Here is a 19,157-nt window from a genome sequence, read left to right as displayed (position 1 = left end):
AGGAGGCTGAGCTGGAGTCTTTGCGGGCCCAGGAGGCTGAGCTGGAGGCTTTGGCCCAGGCTGCTGAGCTGCAGGCTTTGCTGTTCCTGGTGGCTGGGCCGGGGTCTTTGGGGTCCCTGGCTGTTGAGTTAGGGCCTTCGTTGGCCCTGGCTGCTGAGCTGAGGGCTTTGCAGGCCCAGGCTGTGGTGTGGAAAGTTTTCCAGGTCCAGGCTGCTGGGCTGGAGGCTTTCCAGGACTTACTTGGTGAATAGGTGGCTTGGATGGGCTTTGCAGTGAGGGTTTAACTGACTCTCCCCTTACCGTATCTGTCTGTTTAGTCTGAGGCCTGGCTGCATCTCTTTGAAGTGGCAATTTTGCCTGGTCTGTCTGAGGAGCCTGGGTGAGGCCCTGAGTTGGCTTTCCTGTTTCTGGAGGCTGCTGAGGAGATACTGATTTGGGAGAACCGTCCTGCTGAAGCAGGGCCCTCACAGGTCCTGGCTGCTTAGGAACTGGCTTGGGTGACTGTTGCTGTGATGGAGGCTTTGGGATTCCTTCAGGTTTTCCTTGTTCCTTCTGAGATATTTTTTGTTTCTTGGAGGCTTCTTCCTGGGAGGCATCAGGGTCTGATATCAAATCAAAAGGACTGAATTTATTTACAACAGAGGAGACAGCACTTAAAGGATTAACCTCTGAGAGGAAGCCAGGCATCATACTAGACTTGTGCTCTTCCTTAAAATCAGTTCTGGATTTCGATTCTTTCAAGCTAATAGTGGAAGGACTCCTTCCAGGCAATTTCTGCTCCGACCTCAGAGTGTCTGTAGTTCTACTTTTACTGAGACCAGGCTGAACTGGACGCCCTGGGTCTGGCGGTTTTCCTGGCTGCTTTGGAGGTTGACTACTATCCAACTCTTGTTTCCTAGAAGAATGAAACAAAAAGAAGTGAAAATAATGGAAACTATCACAACTCAAAATAATATTTAAAACCCATTACTTTCTTGCATCTTCAAAATTATGATGCATAAATATAACTAAAAACCATTTTTGCAGCATCCTATAAGTAATCATAAAATTTTTAATGTCTTTGTTACTTTCTTTACATGGATACAGATTTTCAACACGGAAGTGAAGAGGAAGGGGAAAAAACCCCATACTTGCTACTATAAGTAATGAACTATTAAGATATCTAGTTAGAAAGTATTTATAATAAAAATAATTTATATTTACTTAATAGAATCTAGCCATACTTCAAACCTATTTAAACATATTAACTCAACAGATCAATGCAAAGCCATGTTCCAGTACTTTTATGCTCACAGGATGTATCCTTTTTAACCAAAAGTTATAGTCAAGGAATGTTAGCCTCCCAAATACCAGCACACTAAGAAGTGAAAATATTCATTTTTAAATGAGATTGCTGCAACTGTTGTTTTGTTTTTTACTTAATAGTAGAATTTACATTAGCTACATAAGACATACAACATGACATCACAGGACCTGGTAAAGGAGGTTTTTCAGGAACTCTGAAAAAGCTGATCATCTATTCAAGTGTTGACAGAATATCTGTCAAAAAAGGTAACATCTATCAAATATTGTCCTTATTAAACTTTATAGAGTAAGAATTCCTACTTTAATTAGAAAATTCTGAGAAACAATTCTTTCTTGTGGAAGAACAGTGTTATATCATTCAATTATTTTTCTTAATCTGAGATCTCTCTATGTAACAATATGATGCTTAAAGCATCTTGAGACATACATAGCCTGATGTACAAATAGCAACAATCTGGTTGTGACCCCACTTTTGAAAAGTACTGTTACCTTCCTCAAAGGAAGAAAAAAACATAATGATCTCTTTACTTAATGTTTTCTACAACACTTACTATTACCATTGTTAATTCGTCATTATTATTGACAATGACTTAAAAATGCAACAAGTAATTAATTTGCAAGATTTCTTTTAACTCATAGACAAATACACAAGATGGATATTTTTAAAATAGTTTTGGAAACAACAATTTTAAATGACTATGGCTCAATAATTAAAATACTTGTTTCTCATATGCACTTTTACCAAGTACGTTAAATTTTAAACAAGCTATTTTTTACTGATAAAATTGCAACTAATAAGAACATGCTGCACTAGAATTATGGGATAAATCAAATTATAAGTACTTTGTTTGATTTATGTAACATTAATTTTGGAAAAGATTTCTTTTTAATTAAAAGAAAAAGAGATAAACAGAGTGATTCAGTAGCACTTAAAATATGAGATGATCACAATAAAGTTCTATAGGTTTTAATTTGTTTGAATAAAATTTACCTGCTAACGGACCAGCCTATAACTTTTTCATTTCAGGTCATCTGGTACTTATTATGAATTAAGTTTTTAAACTACCCCTAATGATACAGAAATTTGAGTATAGATCAAGATGTAAGGCATAGTAGGAAGAAACACAGAAGTATTACTTCTAAATAGCAAAGAGTCAGAAAGAAAATAATCTATAAATGGCAATGTATGCCACAAAATGATTTTCTAATAAAAGGTGAATAAATACAATTCTTAGTTCTGGCCATTTCCTCCAGGAAAAAAGGTTACAAAAACTTTAGATACTACCATGTCCCTGAAGCCTGTACTTAAATAAGGAACTAAAATTATTATCCTAATTGATTCCAACAGTTCTAAGAGATCTTTCAAAACACACTGCTACATATTTCCATTGGGGAAAATAATTTTGAATGTTTCCTTATAGGCCCCATTATGTGTTCCCTTCCGTATGAAGGCAAAAGAACCATAGTAAACAACCCCAAATAGATTATTTTCAAAAAGTTCCACTGTTTAGATAATCACATTATTCTAGAAATGTTCCATATTCAATTAATAAAGTTTACCATTCCCTTGAGGGGCAGATGCTTAGGAACTATCCTATAAGCGTTTAGGCATTTTATTAAAGAAATCTATATTTAAACGAATACCCAAAAAAATCTATTCTTAACTGTGCTCTCTTGAAAATACTATTAAACTTAATCACTGTTTTTGTGATATTTCACTTAATCCAACATACGTACAAAACAAATAAATTTTGTGAATACCAAATATTTGTGACAACAATAAATACCAAAAGTTAAAGGAAGCTACTTGCATTAGAAATTATAACTGCATGTACTTCCTATGAATATTAAGTTCTATTATATTATAGAATCCCCCTGTGAGAAAATACCCATACAGCTATAAAGACTACAATTTAAACTTAGTTTTAGTTGCTATAATTATGTAAATAAACGTCAAACATGGAGATCTGGGAGGGAAAAATAGAAAGACAATCATTAAGAGAAGATACAGGCTTAATACCAAACAAAAATATAAAGATGTCTTAGCTATGTCTTTTGATGAATTTCTGATTGGTATGACAGTTGTGTTAAAAAGAAGAATGACCAAAATGCAATCTGTGTCTTCTGTACTAGACTATGAATTCCTAGGGAGAGAGATGTTTCACTCATCTTTTCATCACTAGAACCAAACCTGGTAACTAGTAGATGAGTATTAATGTTTGATGAATCAATGAATGAATGAATAACAGTGAGTGAACAAATGAATGAACATATCAGGCTTTTGTTTCCCTCTAGATTAACGTCTCTTGAATTCTTTTCACTTTAAATTCTTCTACAGGTCTTGTGAGATATAAATGGAAACATTCCATATTCATTTTGGCTTGCTGCTCTAGGAAGAAAAACAATTGTGGAGGTGTCTACCCAGCAGCGGAGGCCTAAAAGAATGCTAAAGAAAATAACTGACTCAGTCAGAATTGTTACTAAATATTCTACTAATCAGAGGTGTTTTTCAATAAAGCTCTTCTCATATGACACATCTGTAGGTGTAAACAGAATGAGTAGAAGACATAATAAAATTGCATTTCCCTGGATCGACAATGAATCGAAAATCCAGAAGCATTTCATTTGTAAGCTCTAACTTCTAGCTTCTAACTACTCAAGTCTTATACAACTTCCCTTTTCATTTTACTATTGTCATCCTCAGATTAGAATTTTTCTTTCACAGGTTAACAGAAAAAAAATGTTTCAGCAGCAAATGAGATAAACATGTATTCAAGACTAAGAATATAAAAGCAGTTGGAATACTAAAATATTTTTAAATGTAACACAACAGGCAATGACACTTGACAGCGTTAAGTCATAAAATTTTATAATAGAAATATAAGCATCTTTAGGAATGTCCGTTCATTGTATATTGCAGAGGATACCAAGACTTAAACAGGCTAAGAAATGAATTCAAGGTTATAAAACTAGTTAGTCACAGAAATCTGGTATCCTAACTCCTGGTGGGCAGGAAGGGGAGGCAGGATTTCCAGTACATTGCACTGACTTCTCCATATGTAGAAGAGTATAGGTACATCAAAATAACTCACGACAGTGAATAACTCAATATACAACTTGTCTGCAGCCATCACTGCCAGTGCCATTCACTGCTGATACTGATATCACTACTTTTTATATGTATAGGGTTCCTTCAAATTAAAATCCAAGCAAAAATATTCCTGTCAAATTTTAATTAATCCTTACTATGGCTCTACAAGATGAGTAAATAAGTATTACTGCCTTATTTAGAAGCAAGGAAACTCAGGCACATATGGCTGAGAGTCAGTTAAAATTAATAAGGTCTCTGGGCTCTCAACCCTTATTTCTTTAAAAAAATAAATAAAAAATCAAAGCCCACCCTAATTCGCACCACATAATCTCCTAAAACTTGAAATGATTTGGATATACTTTCTTATATATATTTAAATTAATATGTGTTTATTTGGTTATCACATATGGGGATAACTTTCCAAACTTAAAGACATTTATAGAAATCTCTCAGTAAAATATAAGCAGGTTACCAAAATCAGACACGTTTATATATTTCAATGAAGCTTTCATCAATAACTGTTTAGGCCGCAGACCACCTATTGATAAGAATTCTACCGTAACAAAAACATCAACAGAGAGCTTTAAAAGTATGCTAACTGATACAAATACTGAACAAAACACCACACTTTCATAGGCTGAGATAATATTTTTTAGCCACCCTCTGAATACAAGGAAGAAATGTAGAAATCAAAGCTCACACTCTTCTTGGTATTTGTAACCAGCATGGTAAACCTGTTGCTTGTGCCTCTTAGGAAAAATTGTAGAAGAGTTGGCATACATTTCTAAAGGGTTAATAGAAGTACTGTACCTCATTATTACCCTAGAAAAATCTAGTATATGAACATTCAAAATTTTTTCTAAGTCAGGTTTTAAACAGTAGAGAAAATAGTACATATCATAAACTGTACTCTTAAGGGAATAGATAAGAAAGGCTTTATACCAGAAATAGCCCAATATATTACTAGTTTAAAAACACAGAAAAATATATTCAATATAATAAAGCTAGTCTTTACTAGTAGTGTTGGTTCCCCTTCAAGAAAATAGGGTTTTTACCTGATATAGTTTACGAATTTAACATTTTATGTGAAACATATTGCCATTGCCACTATCCACAAAACATTTTACATTTCTACTGTATTAGTTACCTGACAAAATTATATGTATATACTTATATTATAGCTCCTAAGTGTTTTTATTTTATAAAGTACAGGATAAAAGCCTACACCTATATCCATATCTTTCATATTTCCAGTATCTCTAATGAAAATTGTTAGGTTATCATAAAGTAGGAGTGGTTTCAGGACCACGGACAGAGGAATGTCCTGTCTCTGAACATGCTATGAGGGTGCAAAGTTAAAGGGTTTGTTTACAAATAAAGGCAGGGCAGGCACAGTGATTATACCCTCTTAGTACTCTAATTAGAAAACAACTAATTTATTGGGATGGAGGAATACAGAGACCTAGAGAGGAAAATGAATATGTTACTATTATAGATTAGCTCTTAATTGCCTGTCCAAGTTGCTATTTGTCTTTAAAAGTATGTACTGGAAACTAATTTGAAGGTAACACAAATTCACATGTTCTTCCGTAAACTGTAAAACGCTATTCCATATAAAGGAGCGGTGGTTTAAAAAATAGCATATGCTAATTCATAAATACACGTACAACACCTGCACTGTTGTGACCAAACCATCTGTTTAATGCCACACATATTTTAGGGTTTCTCATTGAATATAAAAGGTGTATTTATTCTATACCTTCTACCTAAACAGCTCCTGTTCTCCTCTGGGGGGTAGGGTGGGAAGGAAAGACAAATCACCTCCAGGGGAATTAAAGGCATTGTTACAGAAATATTTAGACATCATTCACAGAGAGAAAGACCCCGAAATGACTGAGGAGGTTTAAACAGAAACAGGTAAACACCCAGCTCTCTCCATTTCCTAACACGTCCGTTTTGTATTAATGGAAGACTTCCAGATTAGTAAAACACTGGAGGGCGTCTCTCCACGCCACCCTAGAGAGAAAAGGTTCCAAAAGGCCAGAAATCACAACCTAAAATCACAGTTCCAAGAATGCAACCCTTGACTATCCCATCAGAAACTCTATAAGGCATCATTTTTATCCTGCCCAACAGAAAGCTTATGTTCTCTTTACCACCACCCCATTAGGGAGAATAAAATGAACGGAGGCGACATATATGTACTGCCGTGCCGGCACATACGGGCTGGCACATATGTGCACGGGAAGCTGTACATATATGCCCGGACATATACATCATGCTGTGCGTGCCTGTGCATGGAAGGCGGCTCCGCAGAGGCCGGAGGAATGCTTCCCTTGGGCAGCCCCTGCGCCCTTGACATGACAGCAGCGATCTGTCTCCTCTCCTCTTCGCTCAGCTGGCTCAGATCCGCCTCCATGCCGGCCGGAGTCACGGTGTGCAAGGGGCTCCCCGCCCCGCCAGCCCCTTCTCCGGCAGCCGCTACTGCCGCCGCCAGCTCTTCGGGGAGCCCTTCCCCTTCCAAGCTCGCCTCGTTGCCCATGGCTTAGGGAAACTCGGGGCCACCGCGCTCCCTCCTTGTGCTGCCTCCCCGCCGGGAAGCCCGTGGCCGCAGGAGCAACCGGAGACGGGGGCTGCCGCCGGGCGTGCAGGCGGCGAAGTCCCTGAACACCAGGCGGAGATTAGTCCCTCTTGCAGGTGATGACCGAGGCCAGTGACTCCTCCATGTTGGACAACGCCAGGCAACCTTTGCGGAAGACAACTCCCGACGCCGCCTCAGCGCCCCAAGCCGGGGAAAAGCAGATCTGAGCGGTGCCAGCCGGGCGCCGTCTGCCCCTCCCACCGTGCCCCGCCTCCTCGCCGGTGCCCTCGCAGTGCGCATGCCCCTCTTGGAACAGGTGATGCCTGCGCCCGCACCCATTCCACTCTGCGTCGCTCTGTATCCTTCCTCACTCTCAGCACCGACTTAAAGGAGCCCAGCGAGAGCACAGCTAAAAAGCAGAACAAAACAGCCGACGTTTCTTTCAGGCATATTTCAGGATGCCTCAACCCTAGTTTTAGCGGACTACATTCAAGGAGACCGGGAAGGGGGCTTGAGGGGAGGTGTCTGTTTCCATTCCATCTTTGACTCATGGGATTTGTAGTTTTTTTTCTTTTCTTTTCTTTTCTTTTTTTTTAAGGGAGAACTTGAAAAGATTCTAGGAATGTTTTCAGGTAACTGGAGATTAATAGAGAAGCCAGATGCCTTTGGAACAAATTTCCCCAAAAGAGATAAAACTGGCCGTTTTCATTTATAATTTTGCCAGAACAGTTATTTTATAATCTTAGATACAGTATAAGTAAAAAGGTAAGTTTTTGAATGCTTACCGCTGTGTTGTTCCCTAAAGGGACTACGCAAAAGTAAAGATTTGGAGAAATTGCGGATAGGATACTGTAGTAAGATCCAGATTGTCGAATATTAAAATGTTACAATAGTGTGAAATTTTAAAACGTGTGTTCAACCCTTTTCCGTACAACTGTGGGCCCAGAAAAATTAACTTGTGTAGAGTCACACAGCTGGCTAGCAGCAGAGGTATAACTAATACCCACTCTTTCAGAGCCACCCACCAACATATACTCTTTTCTTGCTACTGCGCGCTTTGGAAGGGAGTGTTTTAGTTCAGCACTGGATCTGCAGCCCCAATTTTGCTACCCATTTCCTAACAAGGTGGACTTAATGTCCCAATTGTTGAAATTAAAGAAAATCAAAAGCTCACAACTGGGAACGAAAGAATAAATCAAACAGAAATGAATGAGTTGCTCAGAAAGTTTCCTAGGTTTTGTAATAATCATTATAATAGTTTGTTATTGTGCATTACACTTGTATCAAAACTAAATAATGGCACAGTTGTAACAGTTTGTACTAAATGTACTGCTTTGGAAGATGGCTAGTCGGCAGATGAACTATTATTACTGGCTGAGTTCCTAGAAAAACTTTGATTCTCTTGTAAGATGCTGAGATGTGACTTCTAAAGTCAAAACTGCAAAGAGTTATTCATTTAAATAAAGAAGAGAATGCTCACACTTCATACAAACAAATCAAGCTGAGGCAACCTGACAGTCCAGTGGCCACATATGGGGGCAAATACACTGTTGTCATACCTCCTGGAAAGGAGTTTGCTTCAAAAAAGTAGATAATTAGGTACACAATTCTGAATCATAATGCCTTCTCTGACAAAATGAGTAACTGCTTCATGGCTCAGGCTACCCTCGGAATAAGTAACACTCTAGATGAAGGTGAGGAAGGAGATGATTCACATGCTGGCTATTTTCTAATAGTATGCTCAAGTTTTGTGAGAATAAAATATACTGATGTACTCAGATTCACAAACCACAAGCTTAAAAAACTGGTAAGATAAATACCCTTTCAAACTCTAGCCTCAGAATAATATCAAAACTGAGAAAATACATTGTTAACTCTATATTCTCTGCCATTGTACATGGAAAGGAGCTTGTCAAGTAGTAAGAAATAAAAAGTGATAGTCAACATGCAAAGTAATGTTGACAGGCTTAACAAAAAGCAGTAATTTGTAAAATAGGAATGTTATAACCCATTGTGCAAATATGTGCATTTACTTTCTCCTTCCCTACTCTCTCCCAGGAGCAAACATCATCAGAAAAGACAAAAATGGAGCGTGTGGTGGGAAGAGTAAATGAACTGTGAAAACAAGAGATGTGATGGTGACACTGGGAAACTTATCGCTTGTTGACTCTTTTTTTTAAAGGATTTTGCCGTGGGGCTTCCCTGGTGGCGCAGTGGTTGAGAGTCCTCCTGCCGATGCAGGAGGACTGGGTTCGTGCCCCAGTCCGGGAGGATTCCACGTGCTGCGGAGCGGCTGGGCCCGTGAGCCATGGCCGCTGAGCCTGCGTGTCCGGAGCCTGTGCTCCGCAATGGGAGAGGCCACAACAGTGAGAGGCCCGCGTACCGCAGAAAAAAAAGGATTTTGCCTTTGGGACCTTTATAACTATTGAGTTTGAGGTAACATTTATTCTTTTAATCCTTTATTTGGGCTTAGTTGCTTGTACTGGGGAGGTGTTTCTGACTTAAAGAGAAATGCTAGAGCAGAGTCCAGGTGCATTCCTTTTGTGTGAATTCTCAGAATTCTAAGGGGATGAGGATGAGAAGTTAAAGGCTAGGATAACTTTATGGAATTTCTCTTTGTTTACTCAGAAAACTATCATAATTACTTTCATTCTGCAAATTAATTAATGGTACTAGATTCAAAATCTTTATTGCTTCCTGTTCATTATATAGTTAATAATCATTTATTTGAATTTTGATTTAACTTAACAAGCTGATAGTTCAGTTCCCATTCACTTAGCTTGATAGGCAGGTCATGAAATGAATCAATTTCTGAAAACCTCCACTCATACACTGTTATGTCTTTCTAACATTTCTCAACTCCAGAAAACCACATCTTTTTTCTTTTAATTCTTGTCTCACTTTCCCAGGTAGTTTCTATTTCAGTAGATTAGAACCAATCTAAATGTGATAGTTAACAACTAAACTAGGTCATGATTCCTTGGAATGGGGTGGCCCAGTCTACCCAAGTCCTTACAGATACCATTCAATGGGGATAAAATCAAACAGACCACCTCATATGTGGTCACATGTGCAATACTTGAATAAATTAAGGACTGCAAGAATTGAAGTTAGAAATAGTCATCAAATATCGAAAAATGTGTAGTCTCACTAGTTTTTAAAAACCTACAATAAACTTCATATAATTTAATGTAGCCTATTTAATTAAAATAATAGCATATGTTTATTAAACTCTAGCAGGCATAATGTGAATACTTATTTATTAAATGCCTTTTATGTCCCTATTAAGACCTTTATAATAATGCTAGTGAGTGTTTTGTAAGCTAAATTCAAAAGTAAAAACAGATTGAACCTTTCTGGAAAATAATTTCACAGTACTTATCAAGAGCCTTAGAAAGATTCATAACCTGTGATACCCTTTTGGAAACCAGTCCTGAAGAGATCATTTGAGTTACAAAAATGATTTTGTGAAAAAAAGTTCACTGCACTATTATTTACAACAGCAATAAAGTAAAACAGTCTTTACTCCTCAAAACAGAGAAGTAAAATCTGGTATAACTAGATGGTAGTATTTTATGAAGATATTTACTTAAAATAATGCTTTTAAAGAGTTTATTATAACATGGGGAAAATTTCTCAAAGTATACACGGGGTAAATTTTCATAAAGTTATATACTCAAATGTGCAAAAAAATGAAACCACTAAAATGCACAGAAAAAGTAATAGAGGAAACAAGACAATGAACAAAATCCATATATATTTAATGGCAAGACCATAGGTAACTTTCCTTTTTCTTTACAATTTTCTATATTTTCCAAATTTTCCAAAATGAATTTGTAGGTTGTAATGGTGAAACAGCACTAGTAATTATTACTAATCTTTTTTTTTTAACAGCAAAAATAACACAACCCGTTCAGCTAGGGAATCAAAATGTGAACATCTTTTTGTAACAAATGCCTCTGAAGAAGCTGAAGAAAATGATGCAGTATATATCCTAACAGTGAATTCATATGACGTGATGAGTGCTACAACTCAAACAATTCTTGTACTTTCTGTATTTAAAAGTCCATGCATTCCTAGTGTATGTGTGGATGTATATATTCATGTTTGTATAAGTATACTGAACGTGACTTTTGTTGTTTTTTTTTGGTGGGGGGGGTTGTTTTGTTTTGTTTTTTGCGGTATGCGGGCCTCTCACTGTTGTGGCCTCTCCCATTGCGGAGCACAGGCTCCGGACGCGCAGGCTCAGCAGCCATGGCTCACTGGCCCAGCCACTTCGCGGCATGTGGGATCTTCCCGGACCGGGGCACGAACCCATGTCCCCTGCATCGGCAGGCGGACTCTCAACCACTGCGACACCAGGGAAGTCCCATGACATATTTCTATATAGACACATATGTTTTTTTAATGTTCCCTCTCTAACAGAAGGTAAGAGAGGATTATTAATTTAGTGGAGGAGGAACCTGCAGTGGCTTAAGGTCCAACCTCATTTTTGCTGTGGTTGAGCTGTTTCTCAATTGCTCCTCTCAGCCATTTTTGTGAGCTCTGCTTTCAAATGAGATTTGCAGAAAATGAGATTTGAAGAAAATTCAAGTGAGAGTACAGTTGATTATGAACTGGCTTCTCAATTTTGAGAGGAAAAAAACATGAAAAGTCTTTTAGAGAAAAGTTTGATAAATATATTTTTGAATTCTGACATCTGGAATATCAGGCTGTTTCCTTCCCTTTATACTTTTTCCCAAACTAAATCTGTAATTTAAAATAAAAGAGAAAGTTGCTTGTATTAAAATATGTTCTTATAGGTGTGGAGAAAAGGGAACCCTCCTACACTGTTCGTGGGAATGTAAATTAGTAGGACCATCATGGAGAACAGTATGGAGGTTCCTTAAAAAACTAAAATAGAAGTACCATATGATCCAACAATCCCACTCCTGGGCATATATCTGGATAAAACCATAATCCAAAAGCATATATGCACCCGAATGTTCATAGTAGCACTATCTACAATAGCCAAGATATGGAAGCAACCTAAATGTCCGTCAACAGAGGAATGGATAAAGAAGATGTGGTACATATACACAATGAAATATTACTCAGCCATAAAAAAGAATGAAATAATGCCATTTGCAGCAACATGGATGGACCTAGAGATGATCATACTAAGTGAAGTCAGACAAAGACAAGTATCATATGATATCGTTTCTATGTGGAATCTAAAAAAAAGGTACAAATGAACTTATTTACAAAACAGAAATAGAGTCAGAGATGGTTACCAGGGGAAAAGGTGGGGGGGATAAATTGGGAGATTGGGATTGACATATATACACTACTATATATAAAATAGATAACTAATAAGGACTTACTGTATAGCACAGGGAACTCAATATTCTGTGATGACCTACATGGGAAAAAAATCTAAAAAAGAGTGGATATATGTGTATGTATAACTGATTCACTTTGCTGTACAGCAGAAACTAACACAACATTGTAAATCAACTATACTCCAATAAAAATTAAAAAAATAAAAATAAAAGAAATGCTACTGAAAAAAGTTCCTATAGACATAAAATGTGTAAAATATTAAGAATAAAATTACTTTCTATGTCACTTTACAGTATTACTTTGTAAATTGAAAATTATTAGTAAGTCATGAGGTTATAACAGATTATTCAGCATTATTTATTCACCCATTTTATAAATAGACTGGGGTTCAGACATTTTGGAAGAGAAGATAGGGCTTATGTGAATTGCTCTGCAGAATAAAGAGAGAGCAATTTGAGTTGGTTGAGCAGCATCCACTGGAAGACAAAAGTAGAGAAACGTGTACGGGAAGGAGGGGACCCGATGCCACTGATTTTGTGGAAAGGGGAAATGGAAATGTTCTCACTGTACTAGCTTTGTCTCTCACATGCAAATTACAGGAAAGTCCACATTACTAACGCATTTGCACATGGATTCTTTGAGAGGTGAGGGGTGGCACAGAAAGAGATGCAAAGCTTTACATCCAAGGTGATAAACATTAAAACTACAGGCACTATACAATAGCTACTGTATAATTACTGTATAAAATTATTGTATAATTTTATTATATTATTATACAATAATTTATACTGTATAATAAAATACTATTTTATTATTGTATAATTTTTTTCCAAATCCATGTGTAGTGGTAAAGAATTTCATAATTTCCTTTGTATTTGTATATAGAAATACCTTGCAACTAGTGGAATATGATACCTAAATAGGGGAATCTGTTTAGTAAACATGCTAAGGTTCATTATTTTCCCAGTTATAGCTTCTAGATTAATTATAACAAAAAATAAGGAAGTTGATTAATTTTTATTACATGATTAAGTTAAGGGTATCTGTCATTATTGATTTGGATACATTTATAAAACTTGAGTGATGTACCTCTGGTGAAACCTTGTGAAACATGACCTCTGCATATTGCTAAACTGTCTAAAACTTCTAAATAGAACACTACTATCTCTAAAAATATATATATATACACATATATATGCAGTAAGATATCACATGCATACACACGTGAAGGAGCCGAAGGTCAAAGGACATCTGACCGCTGTGTTTCCGTCATTATTATCATATATGCTAAAGTGCAAGGTTTATTATGGTTTGCAGAGAGCCCCATAATTTTCCCATGTGCTCATTCCAAACTAATGGGAGAAAACTTTGGAAAGTTTTGCTCTTGTCTGTATGCAAGCAGAAAAAGAAGACATAAATTTCAATAGGGATATGTAAAGAGTAATTGGAAAAAATTACAAATTATTCAAACAACAACGGTTCACAGCCCTTAGAGGATCTTACATAGACATTTTGAGAAAGATCAATAGCTAGGCCTCATCTCAGGCAAATTCAATCAGAATCTTGAGGAAGGGGGTGGCATTGGTATTTCTGAAAGCTCCCCAGATGATTGTAATATACAGCTTGAGTTGAGAACTACTGCTTTGAAAGATTAGTGGATTTTAATGTCAATTACAAGACTGAAAACAAGAAAGAGGCACTTGGGAATCAGTGTCAGTGTAGACTTTTCTTTGAAGCTGCAGCCAAAGGCATCTGCAACATAGTAGCCATCATCAGAAATGAATTTTGAAGAAAAAGGTAAAAAAAGACACAGATTTACTCTGTTCAAAATGGTGGTGTATGCATTTGGAATATGGTGTACAATTCTGGCCACTGCATTTTGCAAAATGTGTAACAGAGTTAAGAAAGGTACAGCAAATTAAAGAAAAAGCAATATCAGTCACTTCAATCTAGACGTTTGAAGGGGGAATCTAGAAAGATTGGAGCCTCTTACTGAAGAATATGAATTTGAAATATTCACCAAAATGTGGTAAACTAAAACAAAGGGGCTTTTTAAATACATGGAAAAGACATGCTTAAGAAAAAAAAAAATAATAGGGTACAGTACATTTATGGATTTTTTTACATCTCAAATTAGGATGCAGGATGCAAACTCTTCACGAACATCATTTTTCTCCCCTTTTGGGCAAGTAGCTAAGCCACAGTTGCCAATTTCTCTTGCAGTTTTATGTGGCCTTGTGACCCAGCTGCACCTAATGAAAATGTGCTCCTTCCAGGCCTAGCCCAAAGGAATTCTGGTGTTCAGCCTCCTGTGGTTGGTAGGGATGGAGACAACATGTCCACTCCAGTGGGTCCATGGATTGAAGATGACAGAGTCATTGGGTAGGTTCCATCAGGAGGGTTCCCTGGATGACCATGTGTGGAATTCTGCATTCCCCTACTGACACCACTTTCCCTGGACAGTTTTGTAAATGAGGGGGACAATATATGTATTATATTCGAACCACAGTATATTTGTTTTCCTGGTGTTTTTGTTAAAGTAGTCAGCATCATCTTAACTAATCCAAGATAGCAGGAGCTAATTCTATACAGGAGAAACTAACATTAATAAAATACATCCCCTCCCTACCCCCATTCCACATCAGTGATACTGGTTCCATTTTCCTTTTGGAATAGCAGGATGGGTAAACCTGGGTGCCTCACTGACCCCTGAAAATGCCACGCTCACCTCTTCTCCAGCTTTTGTTCTTTCTTAATCTGGCAAAATTGTGCCCTCACTCTATCCATCTATGCATTTCTCGAGGCCAAGCTCAAGGCTCATTTACCATAATAAGACCTTTTCCTACTCTGAAGCTGCTATTGTTCTCCATTGTTATTTGAAAATCTTACTACCCATTTGACATTTATTTACATATGTTCTTGCTTTATTTGATTAACTGTTTCAGAACTGAGTTCTTAGAATGAATCAAAAGTGTTTCTGTTTCTCTTGCAGTCCTATCAGTATCAAGTGCGCACAGTGCTCAAACCAACAGACATTAAATGCATTACTTAGTGAGGAGTCTTCAGGTTAAAAACACGAATAATGCAAAAAACACATTAGGTTATTTTGCAGAGGACATCTACAGGGCGGGGGGAGTAAGGAAATGTTTTCATTGAGATAAAAGAAACCTCTTCTGTAAAGGTACAATTTTTAACCCATAAATAACATATTTAGTATATTACTAAGGTAGTCTCTTCAGTATTTTATCTATTCTTGCCTCAGTTAATCCTTCTGACAGTCCTGTCATTTAACTACTGTTTTGTCCATTTTATAAATGAGAAAACAGAGATTCAAGAAAGTTATTTAAATTTCTTAAGGTCACTTAACCAATAAATAACAAGAGAGAATTCAAACCTAACTCAACCTGAATCTTATAACTACTACTTTCTTCACTTGTATTAAAATACCTTCCATTTCTAACCGGAAAAGACAGTCACTGCTAAAGAGTCTATATGAGGTGGTATGTCTTGTGGCCACTTTCAGAACTTGGCTAATACATTAAGTATATTAGAGGTACATGTATTTTAACATGCTAATCAAAAATGATAATAATAATTGAAAAATGGCATATAGTACTTTAATTGTTTGAGAAATATCCCATGTAGACAGAGAGAGGGGAAAAAATATTTCAGAAAGAAGCAATAGGGCTTCCCTGGTGGCGCACTGTTTAAGAATCCGCTTGCCAATGCAGGGAACATGAGTTCGAGCCCTGGTCTGGGAAGATCCCACATGCCGTGGAGCAACTAAGCCCATGCACCACAACTACTGAGCCTGTGCTCTAGAGCCCGCGATCCACAACTACTGAGCCCACATGCCACAACTACTGAAGCCTGCGCACCTAGAGCCTGTGCTCTTCAACGAGAAGCCACCGCAATGAGAAGCCCGCGCACCGCAACGAAGAGTAGCTCCCACTCGCCACAACTAGAGAAAGCCATGCGCAGCAACAAAGACCCAACACAGCCAAAAATAAATGAATAAAATAAATTAAAAAACAAGAAGTAATAAAACTTTCTCATGATTTTCTAGGCTAATTTAATTTAAAAAGTTGCCTTCATCATTATCAATTTATCATGTTTTATTTGCATTTAATGCTAGATGTCTTGCCACAAATCACAGGGTATGAATTTTTTTGTTCACCATTTCAGGAGCCATTTGGAGAATTTATTTCCCACGAAGTTCTAGATTGGCTAGGTTAATTATTGATGAGCAAGCAGAGGGTGGAAAGGATTTTATATAATTCTGCCTCAGGCTTCCCAAGTCTTCCATTTGACTTAGTACTAATATTAAAAAAAAAAAAATCAGTGTCTGCTATTGGTGGATGGTCCACAATCTGCCTGTAATAATAACTTCACGTTTTCTAATGGCCTTCACTGCAGGAATCTCCAGCTTTTGAAACCCGACAGCCATACAATACCGCAATAACCATCACAGGTCTGTTTTACAAATGGTTAAACCGCAGAAATGAATCAATGAGCCAGTCTCCAGCTTAACTCTTGAATCATTTATACTTGCCACTAGCGAAGTTTAATTTTTCAACATTTTGTTATCATCATCCATCTCATAAGACCAAAGACATACCAATCACAAATTCAAAATTTGAGCACTTCGAAGAAAAAAAGTAATTGTATCAATCTAATAAATGACACTCCAAGATAATCACGGTCTTTTATTGATTTCTCTGCCATTCTTGGCTGGAAATGGTGGCTATTTTTAATCATAGATAGTAGAAGACTCAAACAGAAACTGCTAGAGAGATCTTCCACAAGTAAAGGCTCCTTCTGAAGAGAACAAGTTAGTTTCTTTCTAGTCATTTTGTGGGTGTCATTCCATTCTGAAATGCATCCTGAAAAAAGATGAACTATCTGGCACCAGAAACAAGGTCATACCTTGCAGCCCATCAATTTGCTTTAGGTGTCCAAGAAGTCCATCTTGGAATCATCTCTTTCCTACTTGCCTGCCTTAATGGCTAGTGATGACCTCCTGGCTTTGCTCAGTGGGGCAAGCTGCCTTCATGCAGCAACCAGTTTGAGAACCTACTATGTGCTGATGCTAGAAATATAGTGTGATACAAAGGATTCAAATCAGGTTTCCTGGTTCCTGTGTTTAAAAAGTGTATAATGTAGTGGGGGGAAACAGATACTTTTAAAAGTATTTACAGATTGCTTATTTTCAAAAATGTCAAGCCAGCTTATTTGGACAAGTCCTCCCGTTGCAAAAAACTGAGTTGGTCAAAATACGTTTAGAAGAAGGTTAAGATGCATCACAGAGCTGATAATACAGCGAAGTATTACCAGTCCCAAACTGAAGGGACGTAGAAACCCGTAAGCTGCTTTTGTGCTGAGAGCATTTGGTGATTCAGAAAAATGTCAGCTTTCCTTTCAACAGCCTTGTAGAGTGATGAAGACTGAAATAAAAGCCCAGAGTCTGCAAATGGTGAAGAGACTGACATGAGATCCTCCCAATAATCTAGAACACCAAAGTGCTACAGGCAAGGTGAACTAGAAGGGGAATCACTTCTTTCCATTGCTTAAGTTACGTAGGAAAACGCAAGTCTCAAATTTTGCGTTTCCAATATTAAAGTGGACTGTACGTACCACTAGGTGGAAGGCAAAAGCACAGGAAGGTCTTATCTGGAGGAAGGTACTTTCACCCTAGACTTCTAAAAATTTCTGCTCTTTCTGGGAGAGAGGAAGTCAGATGCTGAGATTTAAGGTTGTTTCAGGGGAGCTAGTGAAATGTAGCTCAAGATTGGAGTTGCTTATGAGAAGAATGGGAAAGGAAACTAAGAAAAAGAGTAAAATTAAACAAAACCCTGAGGAGTAAGAGATGTCCACCTGATCCTTGCGCCCGAGATTGTAACAACTGTCTGTGATCTTTCTGGGCAAAGTGTGGTGCTTGGACCTTCTACATCAGTTCCGCCTGAGAGCTTGTGGAAAAACAGACTCTCAAGCCTGACTCCAGACCTACTGAATCAGAATCAGCACTTTAACAAAATCCCCAGGTGATTCATATGCACATTAAAATTTGAAATAATGAATGAAATAAATTTGACAGAATGAAAATAATGAAGCATGAAAGGAGAAGGAATGATGGAACTGTAGATGCTGTGTATTTGATTTTAGAGCCCATGCAGTTTCTTAATTTAGGCACCTGGAGAGACGGCTAAGTTGTGCCTTCAACATGCTTTCAAACTGGCACAACAAATAAAAAAAAATAATAATTTAACTATGTTTTCAAAATTAGAAATATTTATGCTACCTTGGTAAACTTCAATGTTACATGAAGCATGAAGATGTGCTACTAACATCTTTCCCAACTTTTTTGTTTCACCATCTATTCTTTCTTTGGCAACACTGTGTTATAATTTGTTAGTAAAATATTCATTATCACGTGTAGAGCCAATATGAAAACAAATTAAATGAAAAACAAAAGATGGGAAGTGAACAAATCCTTAAATTCATCATGAGAACTGAGTTTTGGGCAAGAACATATGGGAAGCTTTAGGAGCCCTTATCCAGGTATAGGTCAGGATAAGATGGTGACCACACACCCATTTCCTCTATCAGTAGTGACTATGAGAGCAAGCCAACTACTGCAAGACTGAGTGTGGCCCAGAGATGTTTTGCCTTCCTCACACAGTGATTTTTTACGTGCTATTTCTTCTTTAATTGGGATATTTCCCATTTCAAAGTTCAGATTTCTTGCTTTCATGTTAAAATGAAACTCACAGCACTGTCCTGGTTCTTACTTGGCAACAATCAACTGTAGTGGGGTAGCAGTTTCTCCTTCAGACCTGCTCCTGACTTTGTGGTTGATAT

The 19,157-nt window shown here is 37.4% G+C and overlaps 1 protein-coding gene across 1 annotated transcript in view; it reads right to left on the bottom strand.

The window, feature by feature from the left end:
* LOC113618595 (protein piccolo-like) overlaps window positions 1–7,096 on the bottom strand; it is a 28,147-nt gene extending 21,051 nt beyond the window's left edge. The window contains exons 1-2 of the mRNA XM_027102796.1: window positions 6,688–7,096; window positions 1–895 (exon numbers count right to left, since the gene is read on the bottom strand). The exon at window positions 1–895 is cut by the window's left edge and continues 489 nt beyond it. Of these exons, the coding sequence (XP_026958597.1) occupies window positions 1–895; window positions 6,688–6,938 (1,146 nt within the window). The 5' untranslated portion in view covers window positions 6,939–7,096. The remainder of the gene's footprint in view (window positions 896–6,687) is intronic.
* Window positions 7,097–19,157: the final 12,061 nt, after the last annotated feature.

This window comes from Aethalodelphis obliquidens, unplaced genomic scaffold (genome assembly GCF_003676395.1).
Source record: "Aethalodelphis obliquidens isolate GAN/ISIS:26980383/991018 unplaced genomic scaffold, ASM367639v1 scaffold5, whole genome shotgun sequence".
Classification (NCBI taxonomy): domain Eukaryota; kingdom Metazoa; phylum Chordata; class Mammalia; order Artiodactyla; family Delphinidae; genus Aethalodelphis; species Aethalodelphis obliquidens.
Note: the sequence above shows the minus strand (reverse complement) of the source record. Positions and strands in the feature narration are given on the sequence as shown.